Below are 20,294 nucleotides of genomic sequence, written 5' to 3'. Positions count from 1 at the left end.
ATGTGAAGTCTTCATTCACTTCGAGAATGACTCTGCATAATTTGTTAGCTACAGAGCGCTAGGCTAGCTGTTGCCAGCTGATATTGGTGGCTTTAGCTTTACATAATTTGTAAATTAGCATCAGCTTCTTTAGTTTGCTTTTCTCCCAACCTTTCGTTGGTTACAGGAGCCTTAAATGGTCATAATTAAATACATTTTACTTTCTCTTTAGCATGTCTTCTTTTGGCTGATGATAACAATGGACATACTAGCTTGATTTTTTTGATCACAGAAATGTGTCTGGTCATTTCAAGAAAATCCGAAAATAAGTTGACATCAGGAGAAAAAAATAAATGTAATATTTACCTCAAAAAAGGGAGGAAATAAATTTTGGTTTACCATGAACTTTTATGGCTTCTTTAGTTAGTTTTATTCATTCATACATTTTTTTTTTTTTTTGGTAGTAATACCATACTTTCTTAATGCCTTTTTTAAAATGTATTTTTTTATCATGACTGAAACTTGCTGCTGACATTGGAATTGGTCCACTTCAAGTGTTTATATATTTACACAAACAAGTAAAGTTTAAAATATGAATACAGTAATGACTAAATGTTTTGTGACAACTTTAAAAAACTCATCACATCACCACTAAAATGTTCTCAGTGAAAAAAGTCATCAAATTTATCATATTAGTAAGAATAAAACAAACTTTGTTTTGTTTAATGGTATTAAATCCCCTTTGGAAAGATCCAGGTAAGGTGCACTTTTTCTTTTAGCCACAAGGGGCTCTAGTTGGTGGACTAGCTCAGGGTTGTCAGGTCTGGGTGACAAAACCAGTCTATTACTGCAATAGTTGTAAAATCATCAAAAAAAAAAAAAAAAAAAACATAAGAAAAAATAGCCTGTAAAATCATAGGCACGTGACATTACTCACCACTAAATCACTAGTGGACAATATAAATAACTCTTATTTTATTTATTTTTAATTGCAAAATAAATCATACAAATTAATATCAATTGATTTCAAGCAAAACATCGCAATACTTTACTCTGTTATACTTCAAGAATAACACAATAAGTCAGCAAAGTTGTAGACAGGATATTTATAGACTGTTAGCATTTTGTTTACCTTATTATAACTGCAGCAGCTAGCAGCTTTGACCGTTAGGTGTGCTGTGTGTGCTCCTACTACTGGGGCTATGTATCGACAAAAAGTTAAATCGTGTAAGTTTTTGTTTATTTATTTTTTCACTTACAAATAGGTCACTAAATCAGCTAAAATAAAAATCCAAAAGCAAAAATCCCTTGGGGAACGGCGAATTGCGATCCTGGCTCCGCCTGCGAGGCAGAGTTCAGGTCACATTCGTTCCACAGCCTCAGTTTACCCCTTGTGATGCGCATGCGTGATTCTCTCGACGGAACGAGCTCACCTCGCTGAGGCGGTTTCAAAGTTTGTTTATAAATGTAGGTCTGTAGCTTCTCCCAGAGGTTTGTGGACTTCTAACGGAGCTCAGTCCATCACCAGGGTCTGGTTCGGATCTTCAGGGATCCGGATTCTTCCTGCTACTCGTGATTTAAGTCCTCGACAGGCTGAAATAACGTGAGTTTCATTAAGTTCAATTAAAATCCGACTTTATGTCACACAGCCGGAGTCACATGATGCGTTCAGGGTCACAGATGTTTGAGTTTAACCATAAAAACATGAATTTTAACTTACGCTTCTGTAACAGCGTACGTTAGCTTGTGAAACCAGGTTAAGTTTGATGTGTCAGATCTTTGTTTCATGTCACTAAGAATAAAAGCGACACAGCTACATTTACACATCCCTCCCCGTCTGTTTCACTTCCTCTGGATATAGAAAGGTGTAATCAGCATTTTTAATGTTATCATCATATTTTTATCACTTTATGTTGAAGGTTAAAGTCCAAGCTGGAGCTCAGGTCATGAATTAAAAATCAGAGACTGTGTTTACCTCTGAATCTGAAATGATAAATACTAACCCTGTGTCCTGATCACACCCTGTGGTTTCACAGGGGGATAATTTTAAATATTTGGTTTAACTTCCTCTATGGCAAAGCTCTGCTCATTCTTAAAACTATGTTTTTATTCCTCATAGGTCTAAAAGTGAAACTAAACACGACAATAACACACTAAGCTTAACGCTCTCTGTTTGGTATTTATTAACCATCACTCCAAACACACTGTAAAGTTGTAAACCTTGGTATTTTAACACATTGTTTATATTTTAATAACTCCTGACTTCCTGACCTTAAGGTTGTTAAACTGGATTCATAGCTCAGGTTTTATCCTAATCAGGTAGCTTTGATCTTACTGTCTCTTTTCTGCAAAGGGTACAAAAGGTCGGACCTCAGGGAAGTTTTCCTTCCTTCATCTTTAAGGGTTTAGACTGTATCACTTGATTTTCTTAGGAGTGACTTATAAAACACTTTCACTTCTGTTGAAAGACTCTATCTTTTAAATGTGCTACAACTCGTTTGTATTACTGCTGCAATTTTTGTTCTGTAAACATTTTTTTTCTGATATGCCTGATCATAATCCACACTTTTAATTGAGATTATCAGCGCCAATACAGGTCATTCCTAAATACTATTTCTCAGTTTCCTGATTGGGTTGATTGATTTACAGCATGTCCAAGTCTCTATGACAACACCACGCTGGCTGATGAAGTTTAGCGATGAGAAGTGTTTTTTCTCTGCTGGAAACGATTTCTGTGATTAATTTTGTAGTGATGGTGGACACTGGAGCCTAACTGTCAGACAGAAAAAGGGCAGAAGAGCAGAAGAAAGATAAAAAGGAGAGAGATAGAGCACGAGCTAAATGCTAAAAGGGCTAAACTGTTTGTGCTAATGTTGACTCCAACCCACAGTCAGCAGTTATTCTGCAGTGGTCTGGTCAAACTTGAGAGTCTATCAATAAAATGAAGAGTGAGGTTACGTTAGCTCTGATTGGTAGATGACTGGCAGGACATAACCAGGATTCACTAACGTTACACATTACACAAAACCCAATGTTTTGAAAACACAAACTTACAATGTTTGCTTTAGGGATGGGAGAAAAAAATATCATATATGATATGACAATATCAAAATTGGGATTCTTTGTCCAAAAACTTTTTTTTTTTTTCAAATTCAGATTCTTCATTTCAGTCTTTGTTAATAAACTGGATTGGAAAAAGTTACCACTTTTCTCCAGCAGGGGGCGAAATGTTTCTCTGTGACTCACATGATGTGCATTTTATGGGAAAATATGGCTCCTGATAAAGTCTATAGACATTATCATCATCATTTAACTTTTCCCACATGGCCTGGTGTTTAAAAAAAAAGCAAACTAAAAACTGCAAAAATCGTAAATGTTGAAAAATTGCAATTTAAATCGAATTGACACCCCAAAAATCGTAATAGAATTGAATCGTGAGAATAGCGTATCGCCCTAGCCCTTGTTTGCTTGATGTAACGATTCAAATTGTAGCGCTATGAAACTGTACTGATAGATACCTTACCTTACTGTGCTGTAAAAAGTAGTCTTGTACAAAAAAAAATGGTTAAAAGTCACATTTTTATGACAGTGTGTGCGTGAGACTCCAGGCCAGAAGGTGGCAGTGGAGTGCAATTAAAACAGATCCTCCCCATAGCATCTTTAAAGTCAGAGTTTTGACATTTTTTTCTTGGAAATCATTTAAAGTTCAATCCCGAGGGGAAGGAAATCTAAGATAAGGGTTAATGAAGTTTTTTTTTTTTTCGATTTAGGCCTGTAAAAAGTTTATTTCCTCTTTTAGTTTCAACCTTTCAAGCTGAATCCTTGAAATTTGTAAAAGTTCTGAGATAGTCAAGACTTTTAGTCATCACGGTTCAGAGGAAAGAAAGTCATCCAGTCATTTGATCAGTCAGTCAGTCAGTCATTCAGACTCCTATAGGAATTACAAACTTGAACATTTAACCACAATGAGGCGACTGTTGTTTAATCGCTGCTTCAAAATGACCCAAATCCTCCAGAGAGCCACGTTCACTCTCTAATCCCTGAATTACAACCACAGCTTTCACACATTTAATATTTTTCAAGTTTATCAAAGAAAATCTGAAGTCTGATTTTTTTTTTCTTTATCATCAGCAGTTTAATGTGTGTGTGTCATATATACAGGAGAGAAACACACACTTACTCGCACACACCGAGGACGAGGAGCCATGTGGTGGTTCCAGCAGGGCGTGTGTCTCCTGCCCGTCACGCTGGTCATCTGGACGTCGGCGTCTTTCATCTTCGCTTACATCACAGCCGTGGTGCTGAGACATGTGGATCCTCTGGTGCCGTACATCAGGTCAGACACACACCAACACACACACACATCAACACACACATCAACACACGATACTTTTTTTTGTATCGAAAACTTTTTGATTCAAAAACATTTAAAACAAACTTTTTTTCCTGTTTAACGAAGAACAGAAATAAATAAAGAAGGAAAAAAATTCTGGTTGATCATTTTGTTTGGTGTTGCAGTGACACAGGGACGATGGCACCAGAGAGGTGTGTGTTTGGCATCATGCTGGACGTATCAGCCTTTTTAGGTAACACACACACACACACTCATGCACAAACTTTCAGGGCCTGTGTCCACTGTCAGAGTCATTAGCACTGACACTTCCTGCAGTTTTAAAGCGAATGCAAAAAAGAAAAAAAAGTTGAAACATGCCATGAAAAATTGAGCAGGCGTGCTCAGAAAACACAAAATAAAAAACAAAACAAAACATTTTTTGTGAGTTGATTTTTGAGTGACAAGTGTGTGTGTGTGTGTGTGTGTGTGTGTGTGTGTGTAGGTATGGCCACAGTGTACGTGCGTTACAAACAGGTGGAGGCTCTCACCTCTGAGGACGAGCTCAAACTGAAACGGTTAAACCGCTTCGGCCTCCTGCTCGGCTGGATCAGCTCCTTCGGGATGTGCGTGGTCGCCAACTTCCAGGTGAGTCCTGCTGCTCCTGGATCAGGTCTCCACCTGTGCTGAGACTGAAGAGTGTAAGCAGTGAATCTGTGTGTGTGTGTTTGAGCAGAAGACCACGCTGTTCTCCATGCACCTCCTGGGCGCCATTCTGACCTTCGGGGTCGGGGCTCTCTACATCTTCGTTCAGACACTCGTCTCGTGGTTCATGCAGCCTCACGTTCACAGTAAAACCACGTTCCAGGTCCGGCTGGGGATCGGGGTGTGGACGCTGTGCAGCATCATCAGCAGTATCCTCTGATGTGTCAGATGTAGATTCGTTTTTTTCCAGGTGTGAAACGACGTGTGCTGTGAGCCTTAACCTGTCATTTCAGTGTTCGTGTCGTCTGTGATCATGTACAGCATCCTCCGAGGCGTGGACGTCCCTCACAAACTGCACTGGACCCCCGGAGAGCCGGTCTGTGGTCCAGACAAGTGACGTCATGTTGATCAGCTCAGGAGGAAGTAGCAGGACTTAGTTTTCTTTCTTGTCTCTTTCTTTCAGGGTTACACGGCTCACATGGTCAGCACCGTGTCGGAGTGGTCTCTGGCCTTCTCCTTCGTCATGTTCTTCCTCACCTACATCAGAGACTTCCAGGTAAAGCTCACCTGATCCTCAGGAGTCTCTAATCCCAGAAGATCAGTGGTCAATTTTCAGCAGTGTAAACATCAGCAAACTCTGCTTCAGACCAAGGAACATGTTCTCCACTAGGGGGCGATATGAAGGAAAATATGTCAGCATGGTTTTATGACAGGATCAGGATCTGGATTTGATCAGGACTGTTTTTCAGATTCAGACTGTTTTGACCTCCATAGACAACAGAAGGAAGGGAGAAAGAAAAGGACAAAGGAAGAAAGGGAGGGAGTGAGGCAAAGGTGGAAAGGAAAGATGGGGAAAGGAAATAAAGGAAGGAAGAAAAAAAGGAAAGAGGTAGAAAAGAAGCAGAAAAGGACAGACAGAAGAAAGAGAAGGAGAGAGAAGGGAAAAGGGGAAGGAAGGATGAGGAAGGTGGGGGAAGAACAGATGGGGAAGGAAAGGACAGAGGAAAAGGGAAAGAGAGGAAATGATGGAAGGAAAGGAAAGAAAAGAATTAAGCAAAGGGAACAAAGGGAAGGGGAAGGAAGGAAGGAGGAAGGCTGGAAAGAAAGAAAGGGAACAAAGGGAAGGAAAGGAAGCAAGCGGGGAAAAAGGAAAGAGGGAAGGAAGAGATGAGAAGAAAGGAAAGAAGGATGAAAGAAAAGAAGAAGAGGCAGAAGGAAAGGAAGGAAGCAAAGGAAAACAAGAAAGGGGAAGGAAGGAAGAAAGGAAGGAAGGAAGAAAGAAGATAGGGAAGAAGAAAAAGTGGGGGAAGGTAGGAAGGAAGGAAGGAAGGAAGAAAGAAAGAAAGAAAGAAGAAAGGGAAGAAGAAAAAGTGGGGGAAGGTAGAAGGAGGGGAAGGTAAGGAAGGATGAAAGGAAAGAAACAGGGGATAAAGGAAAAGAAGGAAGGAAGGAAGCAAAGGGAAAAAAGAAAAAGGTAAGGAAGGAAGAAAATGGAAAAAAGAAAAGGGAAGGAAGAAAGGAAGGAAAGATATGGGAAGGAAGGAAGAAGGGGAGAAGGTAAGGAAGGATGAAAAAGAAGAAAGAGGAAGGGGGAAAAGAAGAAAAGGAAGTAAGCAAAGGGAAAAAAAGGAAAGGGGAAGGAAAGAAGGAAGGAAAGGCAGGGGAAGGTAGGAAGAAGCGGTGTAGGTTAGGAAAGAAGGAAGGAGAGAAAGAGAGGAAGAGGGAAAAGAGGAAGTAAGCAAAGGAAATAGGAAAGGAGGAGAAAGAAAGAGAGGCAGGAAGGATTGAAGGAAGAAGAAAAGGGGTAAAAGGAAGCAAAGGGAGGGGAAAGAAGGAAAAGAAGAAGGTAGGGAGGGGGAAGGGAGGAAGAAAGAAAGGAAGCAAAGAAGGTATGAAAGATGAGGAAGTCAGGAAGGAAGGAAGGAAAGAAAGGAAGGAAAGAAAGAGAAACGGTAGGGTAAGGGAGGAAAAGGAGGAGGAATGATGGTTTCCTAACTTTACTCTGGTCTTGTTTCCTCTCCTCTCGTGTTTTTGAACGCTCACATTTTCACATCCTGATAAAAACGTTAATTTAAAGACGTCAGCTGGGAGAGTTGTCCAGTCTCTGCAGACTGTTCAAAACTTTAGCTCTAGGAATAAAAAAAATTTGCTAATGAATCTCCAGCTGCATCAGAAAGGTGAAATATGAATCAACATTTTCTGTGTTTCTGTCTCTGAAGAAAATCCACCTGCGAGCTGAAGCCGTGCTGCAGAGCAGCCACCTCTACGACCTGCCGCCAAACATCAAACGCGAACCCTCAGAGACGTCTCCGCTTCTGGCCGGAGGGACGTGACGACTGTGACAGCTGGACCACAGATTTTTACTCCTCTTACAGATTTTAAAGATTTTTACAAAGACTCTTAAAACGTTAACGCTGGTGCTGTGGCTCTTAAAGGGACAGTACGCCCAAACATGCTCCCTCTGGGATTCTTGGTCTTTATTGTACAGGTTTGAGAAATCAGCCTGAGACGTGAAAGGAATTCAGCTCGAGCTGCTTCCTGAAATGTTTGGACACGTTTGTTTACTTCAGCTGTGCCAATAAAACCAAAACATGAGCAGAAGAAAAGGTTGTGCTCTCTCTTCTGATGTGGGTGTACTGTCCCTTTAAGACACTTTGTTGCTTTGCACTTCTCTCCTCCCTCGCTGCTTCTAACAGAATTTATACTTGAAGATATTTTTGAACTGTTGTTTTCTGCTTTTGTATTTAACATTTATTTTAATCAGAGAGTCAGAAGTTTTGTGTCTCAGTCAGCAGCGTGAAAACAAACAGATCAGATTAATCCTGGTTTAAAATCATCCAGACTAATAAATCCTGACTCTTCCTCTTGTTCTGTTTGTTACCGAAGCCCAGCAGGGTCATATTTAAGAGCTGACTGATGCTGAAATCAAACTTTTAAACCATAAATGAAAGAAAGAGCCGAGTTTGAGTCTCTGCACTGATGAAAAAATAAAAACTGCATTGTTTCATATTTTCACATCATCCATATCATGACTAATAAAGATTCTTCTCCTCTTTGTACACGCTGGTCGTGTTTTAAACTTTTCTTACCACCACAGAACTCTTTTTTTTTTCAAACATTAAAGTTTTCTCTGTTGAGTTTTATCCTTTTTTTAGCTCCTTGCTTTGGTAGGTGGTAAAGCTAAAAGATAGGTTATTTTACACAAACGTTTCTATGACAACACCACGTCAGCTGATGAAGTTTAGCAGTGAGAAGAGAGATCTGTGTTTTTCTCTGCTGAAAACGGCGTGGACAAAGGAGCCTAACTGTCAGACAGAAAAAAGGACAGAAGAGCAGAAGAAAGAGAAACAGGAGAAAGATAGAGCATAAGCTAAAGGCTAACACAGGCTAAAGGTTGGAACAGAGCACCAGGCTGTAAGAAACGCTTAACAGTCTGCTCACCTCTGGACAATAAATACATCACCCTGTCACTTTGCATGCTGGGAAAAGTATCTTGAACAAAGAAAAGTAGAAAGATCTGATCTCCAAAACAAATGCACATCTTCACAAGAGTGGACAGGGGGTGATGGTGCTCGTGGGAAAGAAAGTCTCAGGCCTTGTACACATGTAGTCGTGTATTTTCAAAAACAAATATTCCCCCTTATTCGTTTTTAGAAAATACTTTCGTCCACATGAAGCAGGCAAATCTGCCGATAAGTGCAGCTTGAGGTATTTCAAACATCTACATGTCAGTGTTTTTCAGACATAAAACCTGTGCCAGCCAATCAAAATGAGCTTCCGTCATTCAGCTGTGACTTTCGAGAACCAAAGCCTCGGTTTCCCAGCAACTGCACGAAACCAGAGTTTTCCAAAAATATAATTTTTAGCAATGTACAACTGTGGTTTTATGTGGATGACAGGCGTAAAAGTATAAAAATATATGCTGTTTCCCTGATACCTGCGGCTATGTGTTGATGTGGCCTTAATCTGTGAAAAAATCTTGTTTTTCCAGATAGTCCTCTCAGTGGCTCTAAGAAAAAAATCTTGATGCAGTCTTTCATAACTCAGAGGGTTAGTCGGACAAGCCCAGAAAAAAAAGACTGATTTAAAGATATTAAATGACAAGAATCACGTTTGAATTGCTGTGAAGAGTAAACTAAAGAAGAACATTTTGGTTACTTTGAAAAGGAAAACTGTGCTGATTGGCTCACTAAGTGTTGTTTTGGACAAATGCAGAGGCGGAAAAACGCCAAAACAAGCCCCAGAGGAAACATTTGAATACATGACACAGATGATCCAGTATCTGACCCCAAAACAGGAAGAGGCAGCTGCTGAAGTCAGCGACAGTTACAACCTCATGGAGTAGAGTATCCTCCCATTAAGGTCAATGAATGACCACGATGGGAGGAAGAGGAAGTGGACTGGTATGAGACAATACGGTAATTTTTCTTATTTCAAGGAACTTGAGTTAATTCTTCTCACTTCATAGGCAGTTTTTACTTTCCTCAAGCAAACCAGGCGCCATGTCTGTCTCTTACTATCCAAAAATAATCTTATTTGTCTAACGTTTATTTAACCAGGTTGGTCCATAGATTGTATATAGAGTGGACAGCGTGGCTACGCCATTTAGTATTGTACAGTTTTGAAGCAAAAATTCCCCCGTCACAGGCGCCACCAGTGGCAGCCTTTTCTTTCGAGAGTCTAATCTCTTCTTGGCTCACCCTCCTGACATATTTTACAATCCCCGAGAAAAACACATGAGAACGTCAGCCATTATTCATCCTTAAACATGATGTAAAGCCAGATTCTTAACCTCTTATAACTAATGAAAATGAAACTTTTCAGAAAAAAGAGGTCTTGACAACATGGCAGCCAAACAATATCTTCAAATCACCATAACGATTGGATGTGAGAAACATTTCTACGAGGTGTGTTCATTTTTTCAAGTTTGACCACAGCCCATCTGGAATGACTGGGGAGATAGATTTTTGAACTATACTGCAGCCAGCCACCAGGGGGAGCAGAAAACAAGGAATTGTTCCAGCAGCCAAGCTAAAAAATTAACTTTTCATAGATCCTGCGTCCATATCTTTCAAAAATTTCGGCTTAAATAAAATAAAGGACAAAAATAAAAAAAAATTCTGGACTTTTCAGGTGAATGAGGCCTCAGGTGAAAAAGGTCTATTTTTTTTTTTTACCAGAAATAAGACAAAGGCTTGTTTTACTTCAGTTTTTTAGAGTTAAATGCACCAATCCTTGGGTCAGGATGTTTATGGAGTAAGCCACATTATGTCAAACATAATTTAGTTTCACAATCAAACATTCACACTTCTTAAAAAAAAAAAAACACAATATGCCCAAACAGCTGGAAGCAAAAAGATGACAAGTTTAATTTTCTCATAAAACTCAGACATTTCTACGCGCGCCACCAGGTTCCCTCTGATTTCATTCAAGCGTCCGAGAGCGACTTCTTCTTAGACTCAGATTCATCAGGCGTTCACTTTGGCAAACTACGACTCTTTACAGACCCATAATAAAATTCAGATCCCTCACCAAAAACATCCTCCACAGAACCCCAAGACCTCTAAACCCAACTCTGTCCCTGCTCTGAAAGAATAATACAACACTTTATTATTATTATTAAAATTAATGGCTTCAACTTATATACACATACAATCAGGACAATAAATAAAGACACTGGAATTAGAGAAGCAGCTTCGTGGTTAAATCAGTGACAGAAGAAAGAAGACTGACCCTGCTGAGCGCTGAGGATGAAGTCAGACATGTTCTGATGCTGGTTTTTTAAAGGCTCAGTTCACCCAAATATTCAACTTTAAAACAACATCCCTCTTCAGTTTTACCTTTGTGATCAAATAGTGGTTCCCGCATGAAAACCCTTTAACAGAAAGTTCCCAGAGTGCTCTGCAAGTTCTCATGAAGGATGTTTGCCCTTCTGTAGCTTAAAATACAAATAAACCCACGATGAAGTATTTAGAGTTTTAACTTTGATCTTAAAGCTCCTGTGAGGGATTTTTAAAGTTTGAGTCGACTTTGGCGCCCCCCTGTGGCCAAACCTGTGTCGTTTGCTTATATTAGTGTTTTAACAAAAAGAAAATCATCCTTCTTTCTTTTAACACTCAGCTTCTTCTCTCACTGAGAATCTTGAATGCTGAAAATAAGCTGACGCCTACCCCCCACCATCATTTGCTAGCTTTAAAAACTACAACTTAAAGAATAATTTTTCTCGTACTGGATTTTTCTGTTTGATTTCCTGGTGAATAAAGAGGAATCAAAGTTATTTTCAACATGTTTCATGACTAGAAAAAAATCTTCACAGGAGCTTTAAGTTTCTCTTTTGTTCATCAGTGTATTGGTAACAAATGCGATAAAGTAAGAACTAAGGCTGTAACACACCTTAAAAAGCTCAGATTGATCGTTCATTGATCAGAGTTTCAGCAGAATCAAGGCATAAAGACGTCAAACTGACCCTGAGCTGTTAAAGAAAAGGATGTGAATGTTCACAAACAGAGCGTCTGGATCAGCAGCGACCTTCAGAGCGCCGCAGCCACAGGTTCGTTTTACTTCTAAGTGCGAGAATTCGGCGTGAAGCTATGGCACGAGCACAGAACATCCAGAGACTTTAAAGCTTGATGAAGTCCCCCTCGCGTCCACCCTCAGGTTTCCAGGCTGTGTGCAGTGGTTTCCAGTCCTCGAGGACACAGGGAGGAGGAGCGTTACCAGACATGATTATAAGGCATCAGTGGGCGGAGCCACGCGTTCTGAAAACCGCCTCAGCACAAGTCTGACATCCAGTCCTTCACTCGGCCGGTTAAAAAGCCGACCCGTCACAGATGATGTTCTGACCTCGGCCGGGGAACAGCTCCATCTGCCAGTACCGGGGGTCAGCGTAGACTGCAGGGGTCAAAGGTCAGAGGGGAAAGAGGGTCAGCTGAAGCAGCAGCACATTCACGGATCAGTCAGGGTTTGAATTAGTGATGATGATTAGAGTTTTTAAAAGAAACATCTGTTTTTTAACGACACTGCTGATTGAGTTTATGGTCTCAGCTGATCAAACTGAAAGTCACAAGGTTGAATCTTCACGTTCATCAGCTGAGCAGCAACAGAGGGCTGAATCATGAGTGATACCTCTCACACTGTGTTTTCACTTGTAGATAAGAGGCATGGGTCAAATATTTCAGCTCACCAACATTAAAATACTTTGTTTACATCATACGAACATCTCATAGAAAACACTTTTTTAAAACCTAAAGTTGGGCTGGCCTAAAACTGATATCTTCATATTTTTAAGCTATATCACGATACACATGATGTACATCTTGATATTCTGATTTCTCCTTTAAATCACCATATGAAAGTTAAATTCAACGCTTTGATGGATAAAATGACCAGAGATCGACCGGTATATTTTTTTCAAGGCTGATACCAAAACTGATAATCAGTAGTCAAGGAAGCCGGTAACCCACAATTGGACCAATATTCATTTGTAGTAAAAGTGAAAATATTGGCGTCAAAATTCGGGATGGTACTTAATTTTGTTTTAAAACCTTCAAGTGTATGTTTACGAAACAGCTCCTAGGCTCAACAGCTGTCTTATAAAGTTCAATTGAACTTTAAAAAAATTAAAGCTGCAAGCTTGTTTCCCCTTCACGGTCAAGGTATTACCTCCACTGTCAGGGTTTCATCCCTTTCTGGCCCTCTTAGTGCTATAACAGTTGATACCATGTATTACTTATTCTGCTGGGTCACATGACCAGCTGCACGGAACTCCTAATCAGTCTGTGACATCATCACGGAACTGCAGCAGCAGCAGAGGGAGGATTCAAATTCACTAAAGTTTACAAACAACTCGCCACACAGGCCAGAATGTTGACCTAAACTGTGTAAAAATATAATATTTTTGTAGGACATTTTGTCAGGAATCCATTTATGTCATTTTTAAAGCTGTAGGACTTTTACTTTTTTGTCTAGAGGCCCAAATGTGGAAGCCTGCGTGAGGTGGAGGCTCCAAACCTATGTCTTCTAATGGAGGGAGCTGAGAGGGCTTCTGTGGGGTTCACTGAATTTGGAGGCTCGCCATTCAAAAAACCAGGTCCGTAATAACAACTTCCATAAGAACTTTTGTGGAGGAGGGTCTAGTCTGTCATGTGAGCAATTTTCAAGCCGATACCACTAAAGGTTTCGGAGGAGATAATTTTTGCTATAAAAATGCGGCAAAGTCTTATTTTGAAAGGCCAATTGCTGGCTTCCTGTTCGAGATAGGTCAGGGGTGTCAGTGTATGATTTTTGCGCCTCAACGAGACAGACATTTTGATGTTGGTTTGGTGTCTGTGCGACATTCCTACTGGCCACTAGGGCCATTTTAGTGAGTCTAGGTGGCGCTAGAGAGCATATTATGGTATGTTGGGGGGTCATGTTTGATATCATATCGGAATTTTCCGCGATTGTGGGGTGTGTGCCAATTTTGGTGAGTTTTTGAGCATGTTTAAGGGGTCTAATACGCATTCAAAGCACGTGTGGAATAATAGGGCTGGATTACAGCCAAAATAACAGTGTTACACTTAGCTTCTCATCAGAGGCCAGATTAAATTTTAAAAAATGCAGATGCGGATATAGATCAAAATGCTAAATATCTGCGCCGATAACCGGTCTAGCCCTCAAAATGACACCAGCATAACAATTCAAGCAGACCTTTCAGTTGGATTTTTAAAATTAGCATTTGCACACTCCAAACTTGTGACTGTTGTGATAAGCCAGCAACTTTTTCCCTTCTCTCCAATCACAAAAACATGCCTACACATGGGTTTGCAAGCAAAAACTTGTGATATAAACAACATGCAGTCGTTACCCATGTCTCCAGGCGTCAGCCACAGGTTGAAAGAGCTGCAGTGTTTCTGGCAGCGCTGAACGGGCAGGACCCGAACCGTCGGCAGACCCTCGCCCACCACCAGCCAGCCGAACACCCCCACACCCTGAAACACACACGACAACTCAGAGGCTGAAGGTTTTGCAGAGGGAGGAGAAAAACAAGACAGCTGCAAAACAAGCATCTGCTGATAAACGTCTTCCGTCTTCAGACTCTCTGAACGTGTGCTCACCTTGCTCTGGGAGTTTGTGCTGTGTGTGACCAGGCAGCGCTGCACGATGGTTCCAGCGCTGTCCAGCAGGGGGCAGAGTTCAGCTTTAGGGAAGAGCCATCTCAATACTTTCTCCCTGGTGCCAGAGCTGAACCGCCTACAAAACACCAACACAGAACCCAAAACCTTCAAACCACATCTAACCTGAGGTGATCCTCATGTCCTCATTTATATTTACATTAAACAGAGAGAGAGCTCCACCCTCCGTTTGTGCTGCACCGTCAGAGTAGATACCATAAAACACAGATAAGCCTCAGCTGTTTAACACAAATTGTGGACAGAGGGTTTAGCTCCAGGTCTTTCAAAATGTTGTCACTTTAATTTTTTTACAGATTAGCAAAATAAAGATAGATTCTCTTTTTACAAATCCAAAATATTAGATCTGAGTTTCTTCTGCTGCAAAAATTAAAACATCAAACACATTAAATATACTTTCCTTTAAAAAAAACAGGTAATTGATGGTGCCCTTATAAAATTTCATCCTCTTTACATTTTTATGCACCTTTTGATTGGAGCAGGTATGGAATTCATAAACACTCATTTTTCTGAAAAATACCAGCGAGAACTGAGCGGATGTTTAGAAAAATCAGGGATCTTGTGATATTCTGAGAATTTAAGTAATCAAGTTTAAATTTAAGGAGATGAAAGTCTTAATATCACATTTATGCCCTTTAAGACTTTAAGAGACCCAAGACCAAACAACGGTCTATGGTGTTTTTTTATTACTAGTGATGATTTACTGCTGCTTTTTATCCATTTATTGAACATTTTTAAGGAAAAAAAGTTTTATTATTGAGACAATGTTTAGCTCATAATAGTATTAAAACTTCATTGGTAATTAAAAAAACACCACAGTCAGTCTTGGGTCTTGATGCATGATTGGAGATCTGGACGTGAGGAGTTTGTACCAGAGCAGGGTGAAGTTTGCCGGTCCCTGAGGGAGGCCCTGGTTCAGGTTCTGCAGACCGTCGTCCTCCTCCATCAGGATGGACATGGAGCCTGAATGAGCCAAGTAGAGCTCCTCCAGCTGCTGCCGCTGAACGCTCAGAGACTCCCCGCCCTGCGAGGACCACAGACCACAACAAACACGCCTTTGAATTTAATGCGTGTTGGCACCAAACTAGAAAGTGACTCACACAGGAGACGCCTCAGACAACCATTCCTTGGTGTGTGTGTGTGTTTGTGTGTGTGTGTGGTGACCTCTGACCTTCAGCAGGACCAGCTGTGGTCCTCGTCGCAGAGCCACCGTCCCTCTGAGGCTCTCAGGGACTTCCAGCACTGAGGAGATCTCTGCACAGCCCGAGCAGTTCACCAGATTCTGTCTGAGAGAGCCGGCGCTCCACCACTCATGGAAACCTGCAGCACACACACACACACACACGCACACACACACACACACACACACACACACACACACACACACACACACACACACACAATCAGACACAAGCACACACACTTATACTGAGACCAAAGGCTGAGGCATCTCATCACTTGTAGCTTCCCAAAGCCGGCTCCATCTCTCCAACTCAGCACTTTTACGACCTTGTTCACTATTTTCCGGCTGCTGCAGGGACATGAATTTAAACTCTCGTACTGTTCAAAAAGTCTGCAATAAGTTCCCATCACTCAAACTGTACAATACAAAAACTTTTTCACTGGGTGAAAACTGTTTTCTGAGCATGTTTGTGCTTTGTTTTATCAGGGACGATGCGTCAGACCTTGCAGGTTGTACTTCTTGGCGATGGGTAAGGACAGCAGGCGGACGTGGCTGAGAGGGGACGACCAGTTGTAGCAGCCCAGATGGACCAGACCCAGCTGGGGGGCGCTCTGAGGGTAGGTGAAGGCCAGCACCACGACAAGCAGAAAGCCCACCGCCACCACAAACTGCAGCGACAACACAAGCGTCATTTCGGACTCAAATACAGGAAGAAACTAAAACCATTTGATATGATTCTTTCATGATGACCGAACCTTGATGGTGGCTCTCATGATGGGAAACTGCGGCGGCTCTCTCCTGGGCTCGTTGGTCTCCAGGACCTGCTTTATGAACCGCTCGATCTCCCGCTCTGACATGCCGTAGCGGTAGCCCGACTGTCGGAGGATGTCGATGCTCTCGGACAGTTTGTCGTAGATGCACGGCTCGCTCATCGTTGTTCCCATGACTGCAGCGGAAGTGACGACAACTTCTCGTTCAAACAAGTTGATCTTTGGCGGTTGAGGGCTCCAGGGGCATGGTCACACCTGGCAGAACAATCAAACTGTTAACAACAATTCAAATAAAATGCACATTCAAATAAATCATAACATCTTCAATACATAATCCTCATTCACTTCTTTAGGTCTTGACTGTTCCAAATAAGGAAGCTGAATAACTTAACATTGTGCTGATATTATCAGCACGTTATCGGTATCGGACGATATTGGCTCAAAAATAAAATATCAGATATTGACCAACACACCAAATTCTGTCACTCACAGTGTAAAATAAAGAAGATTGAGCAGCAGTCGAACTCTAGCACTGTGTCATTGATGCCAAGGGCAGCTACAGTATGAAATGAGAGTTCAGAGTAGGGCTGAACAATTAATTGAATTTAAATCGACATTGCAATTTAATACAATGCAATTTTCAAATCCCAAAGGCTGCAATTAAAAAAAAAAAAGAAAAGTTTTAAAGTGCATTTAAAAAGTGCAATCTACAAGTATACAAATATCAGTGGTTGAGCCAAAACTTTTTTTTTATTTACATTTCTTCACTTTATTTAGTATGAGATGCATAGAAGAGAGGATTCATATTGATTTTTCGGATTGTTGTTCATACCTGGCCTCTTGTTCTGCAGGACTTTGTTCCTTTCTCTGATTTTATTTAAGGAAATTAATGATAATTTTATTACACCTCTACAAGGCTTGAAGTTAAATCAATCAGTCAATATTCTACTGTGATAGTAATAGTTAAAGATACATTATTCATATCAATTCATCTCATTTCAGCATAACATGTAGGCCTGGCCTACAGGAAAGACTTGTTTATAAGTTGACAATATCCTTTGTTGTGTTGGTCAAACTACAGAATGTTGTATTGCTTGTGTTAAGTGAATAATGTAGAAGACACACATCCCCCCTATAAATCGTATGCTAAATCGCAATCGCAATATTGGTCCAAAAAAATCACAATTAGATTATTTTCCAAAATCGTTCAACCCTAGTTCAGAGTTCTTTGTGTCAAGTTGTCTGTACAAAAATGTACAGAGCAAGAGTACTTTAGCCCAGAGGACATGAACTTGAGGGTAGGACAGTAACCTGCAGCAGGCTGAAGACAGAGACGGTTGTTATTGATCCCTGCGCTGACTGTGTTTGGTCTGTGTCAGTCACTGAACACTCACAGGAGCCTATAAGTAGAGATATATAGATAAGTATCTCTGACTTACTGAAACCTAAAGCGTTTTGTGACTTTAACAAGATGAAATAAAGTTGGCTGCAGTTTTTTTTTTAATCATTGGTTAAAGTAAATGAAGACTGGACTACTGACAGGACAGAAGAATTAGTCTAAAGGCAGGGATTTTAGTTCTTGGTGTATCTGATCATCGTTTTTCAACTTTACTATCACTCACAAACTGAATATTTAATGGTTTTCTGCTGTTAACAGGAAAACAATAAAGATCAACCTAAAAAGAAAAGATTTGTAAATGACGTGTCACTGAGCTACAATAATGTTTGTCATTTCTCCTTTAACTTTATTTCACTTGCACCAGTTTTATAAAAACACAATACAGTTTAGATACACCTAGGCCTGTCACGATAATCAATAAATCAATTAACCGAAAGATAAATAAAAACGTCCTCGGTAAGTTTGCCAGCCTCGATAAACTGACATGTGCATGTATGTTTGTTTTCCTCCTCTCTTTCCACCAAAGAGGCTGAATGAGAAGATGGCTCACTACGTCTATCTTTCCTAACATCGGGGTGCATAGGTTCTATAGCGGATTTAGCGGATTTATAGCGGAGTGAGCATCTGTCAAAAATGCGATCTTTGGGGTGAAGACGGGGCTGCTCTTACACACGGAGAGCGCTTAAGCGAGCGTCCTGGGGGGTAAGAAGGAAACACACGCTAATATGAGTGATGGCCCGAAAGATACTGTTCTTAAGCCGCCTGCCACAGTCCCAGTGTGGGAATATTTTGTTTTTTATCAGAATGAACAAAGTGTGAGCTCATGAACACCAACAAGCTGATATGTCGCATTTGTAAGAAATTAAAGTTTCTTGTTTTTGATATGGTGTACTCACTTTATTATCCCATTTATCATAATTACATCAATGAAAAAATGGAAAAAAAATCAAAATAATATTGACAATAATAGTGTTTAGCGGCAATAATATTTTGGAAAATTATCATCAAGCAAAATTTGTTATCGAGACAGGCCTAGATACACCCTAGTTCTTGATTTCAAGTTCCATTTTTGTTACTAATAATAATCTTTAATTTTTGCACTCAATGATTTAAAGCTGCATCAATATGGATCGGTACACGAGTTCACAACATGTTAAACTTCCTGCTAGACTCCTTTGATTCTTAAAAAATCTTCCAGTTCTAAGTTGTTTAATTTCAAAAACGGATTGATTAGAAATGTTTGTGTCCTTGTTCCCAAGATATGAAGGATTAATTGGCAGAAGTTGCTGCAAACAAAAGATTAATAACTGACCTTCGTTTTACTCAGTTCTTAAGGTAACCATAGCAACAGATAACTGACCGCTACCCGACAATCTGATAATAGCTTCAAGAAGACCAGAGTCTGTAACTACGTGTTAGTATGCAAAGCATAGGCGACAAAATAGAGAAACATGCTTCTCAAAACGGAAATGTCGGATTGTCCACAAACAGATAAGGCTAGATTAATATATATTTATGCATGTTTAACATAAAATCTCAATAAAGTTGTCGTGTTGTGGTGAAAAGAGGAAATTAACGGCTATTTAATAACCATAAGAGACATTTAAGTCTATGTAACCGTCACTAACGTTACGAACTCGACACAAGAACATCACCAGTTTACTAAACCTCTTGTAATATAGTCATGACATGATATTAAAAAGTGTAAAAACTCGTCACGACAGCTCCACAGTAGTCGTGATCAGCCCACAGCTGTACACTGACATGTTAGCTCTGCATGCTAACGACAGGCTAGGTAAACACATTCTGTTCACGTCACCTAAAGGAAGCTGTAATGAAATAAAGACCTCACCTTAATGTGAGATCCTGCGCCGTGGATGTTGTCTCTTCATTTTCACGTTTTAATATAAATAACTGTTTTTTTTTCTGGTTAACTTCCCTGGGAGCTAATGGGCATGTCTTCGATAAACAGTGCAGGATACTGCCCTCTTCTTCCTCCTCGTCCTGTGCTGCAGGTGTAAGAAGTGTCGCAATACCGCCACCACCCGGTGTGGAATGGGATTGCACGTAGTGAGGTTATAAAAGGGTTATTTAACATGTTAGGAAAGCAAGCGTTTCTGTAAATATTTAGTTCTAGTAAAAAGAAAAAAAAAAGAAAAAAAAATTTTGGATGGTGTGGGAAATATTTTCAAAATATGTATTTTTTTTTTTTTACTGTTGGCGAATCATTTAAGCCCTGTTTATAATCCACTACAGCAAATGTTTAATTGATAAACAACACATTTTGGCTTTTTTTTTGAGGGCGCAATTTCACATATGCCTACTTATAACAACGGGGAAACAGGACACGGTCACAAAGGTAAAGTCAGTGCATTACAGAGTAAAATTGACCCAATGATGAGAAATTAATTAATGAAAGCTATCGAACACGCCTCCAGGAGTCCAGATTATTTATTAACTCTTATGCAAACCATCTGAGGACTGTTTTATGTAACCACAGGCTAATACATTGTTCTGATCCTGATAGGCAGAACCAAAACAAAGCTGTAGACAGCATGTGAGCAGCATGTCCAGAGGAAGTCCTGTGCCATGTTTCCGCTTCTTGTGCAACGCTGAAACAGCGTCAAGGCGAGCTGCGTCAAGCTGGAGGGAGTCACCGGATTGAGATAAAGAAAGTTCAGGAAATTAGAAAATTAAGCTTCTTATCAACAAAACATTGAGATATTTTGTCATACTTATCTTTGTAATGTAACAAGTT

The 20,294-nt window shown here is 40.3% G+C and overlaps 2 protein-coding genes across 2 annotated transcripts; one reads left to right on the top strand and one right to left on the bottom strand.

The window, feature by feature from the left end:
• Window positions 1-1,380: 1,380 nt before the first annotated feature.
• dram2b (DNA-damage regulated autophagy modulator 2b) lies at window positions 1,381-8,075 on the top strand. The gene is made up of 8 exons (XM_074673482.1): window positions 1,381-1,582; window positions 4,141-4,315; window positions 4,498-4,565; window positions 4,815-4,957; window positions 5,046-5,223; window positions 5,308-5,390; window positions 5,478-5,570; window positions 7,234-8,075. Exons 2-8 carry the CDS (start codon window positions 4,185-4,187, stop codon window positions 7,345-7,347), a joined length of 810 nt encoding a protein of 269 aa, XP_074529583.1. The 5' UTR covers window positions 1,381-1,582; window positions 4,141-4,184; the 3' UTR covers window positions 7,348-8,075.
• Window positions 8,076-10,601: 2,526 nt separating this feature from the next.
• cunh6orf89 (chromosome unknown C6orf89 homolog) lies at window positions 10,602-19,561 on the bottom strand. Its single transcript, XM_074671580.1, has 8 exons — window positions 19,389-19,561; window positions 16,123-16,392; window positions 15,870-16,035; window positions 15,356-15,504; window positions 15,057-15,208; window positions 14,110-14,245; window positions 13,860-13,983; window positions 10,602-11,905 (listed from the first exon to the last, which is right to left on the bottom strand). Exons 2-8 carry the CDS (start codon window positions 16,309-16,311, stop codon window positions 11,823-11,825), a joined length of 999 nt encoding a protein of 332 aa, XP_074527681.1. The 5' UTR covers window positions 16,312-16,392; window positions 19,389-19,561; the 3' UTR covers window positions 10,602-11,822.
• Between the last annotated feature and the right edge of the window lie 733 nt (window positions 19,562-20,294).

Source organism: Halichoeres trimaculatus, unplaced genomic scaffold (genome assembly GCF_033239565.1).
Source record: "Halichoeres trimaculatus isolate MK-OKI-2021-1 unplaced genomic scaffold, fHalTri1.1 fHalTri1_scaffold_1, whole genome shotgun sequence".
Lineage (NCBI taxonomy): Eukaryota > Metazoa > Chordata > Actinopteri > Labriformes > Labridae > Halichoeres > Halichoeres trimaculatus.
Note: the sequence above shows the minus strand (reverse complement) of the source record. Positions and strands in the feature narration are given on the sequence as shown.

Excerpts from the sequence above, each read along its gene's own strand:
- dram2b (XM_074673482.1), top strand. The coding sequence starts at position 4,185 with ATGTGGTGGTTCCAGCAGGGCGTGTGTCTCCTGCCCGTCACGCTGGTC. Across the intron at positions 4,566-4,814 it reads GGACGTATCAGCCTTTTTAG|GTATGGCCACAGTGTACGTG; the intron begins GTAACACACACA and ends GTGTGTGTGTAG. Across the intron at positions 4,958-5,045 it reads GCGTGGTCGCCAACTTCCAG|AAGACCACGCTGTTCTCCAT; the intron begins GTGAGTCCTGCT and ends GTGTTTGAGCAG.
- cunh6orf89 (XM_074671580.1), bottom strand. The coding sequence starts at position 16,311 with ATGGGAACAACGATGAGCGAGCCGTGCATCTACGACAAACTGTCCGAG. Across the intron at positions 16,036-16,122 it reads TCATGAGAGCCACCATCAAG|TTTGTGGTGGCGGTGGGCTT; the intron begins GTTCGGTCATCA and ends TTGTCGCTGCAG. Across the intron at positions 11,906-13,859 it reads GCTGACGCCTGGAGACATGG|TCTACGCTGACCCCCGGTAC; the intron begins GTAACGACTGCA and ends TGACCCCTGCAG.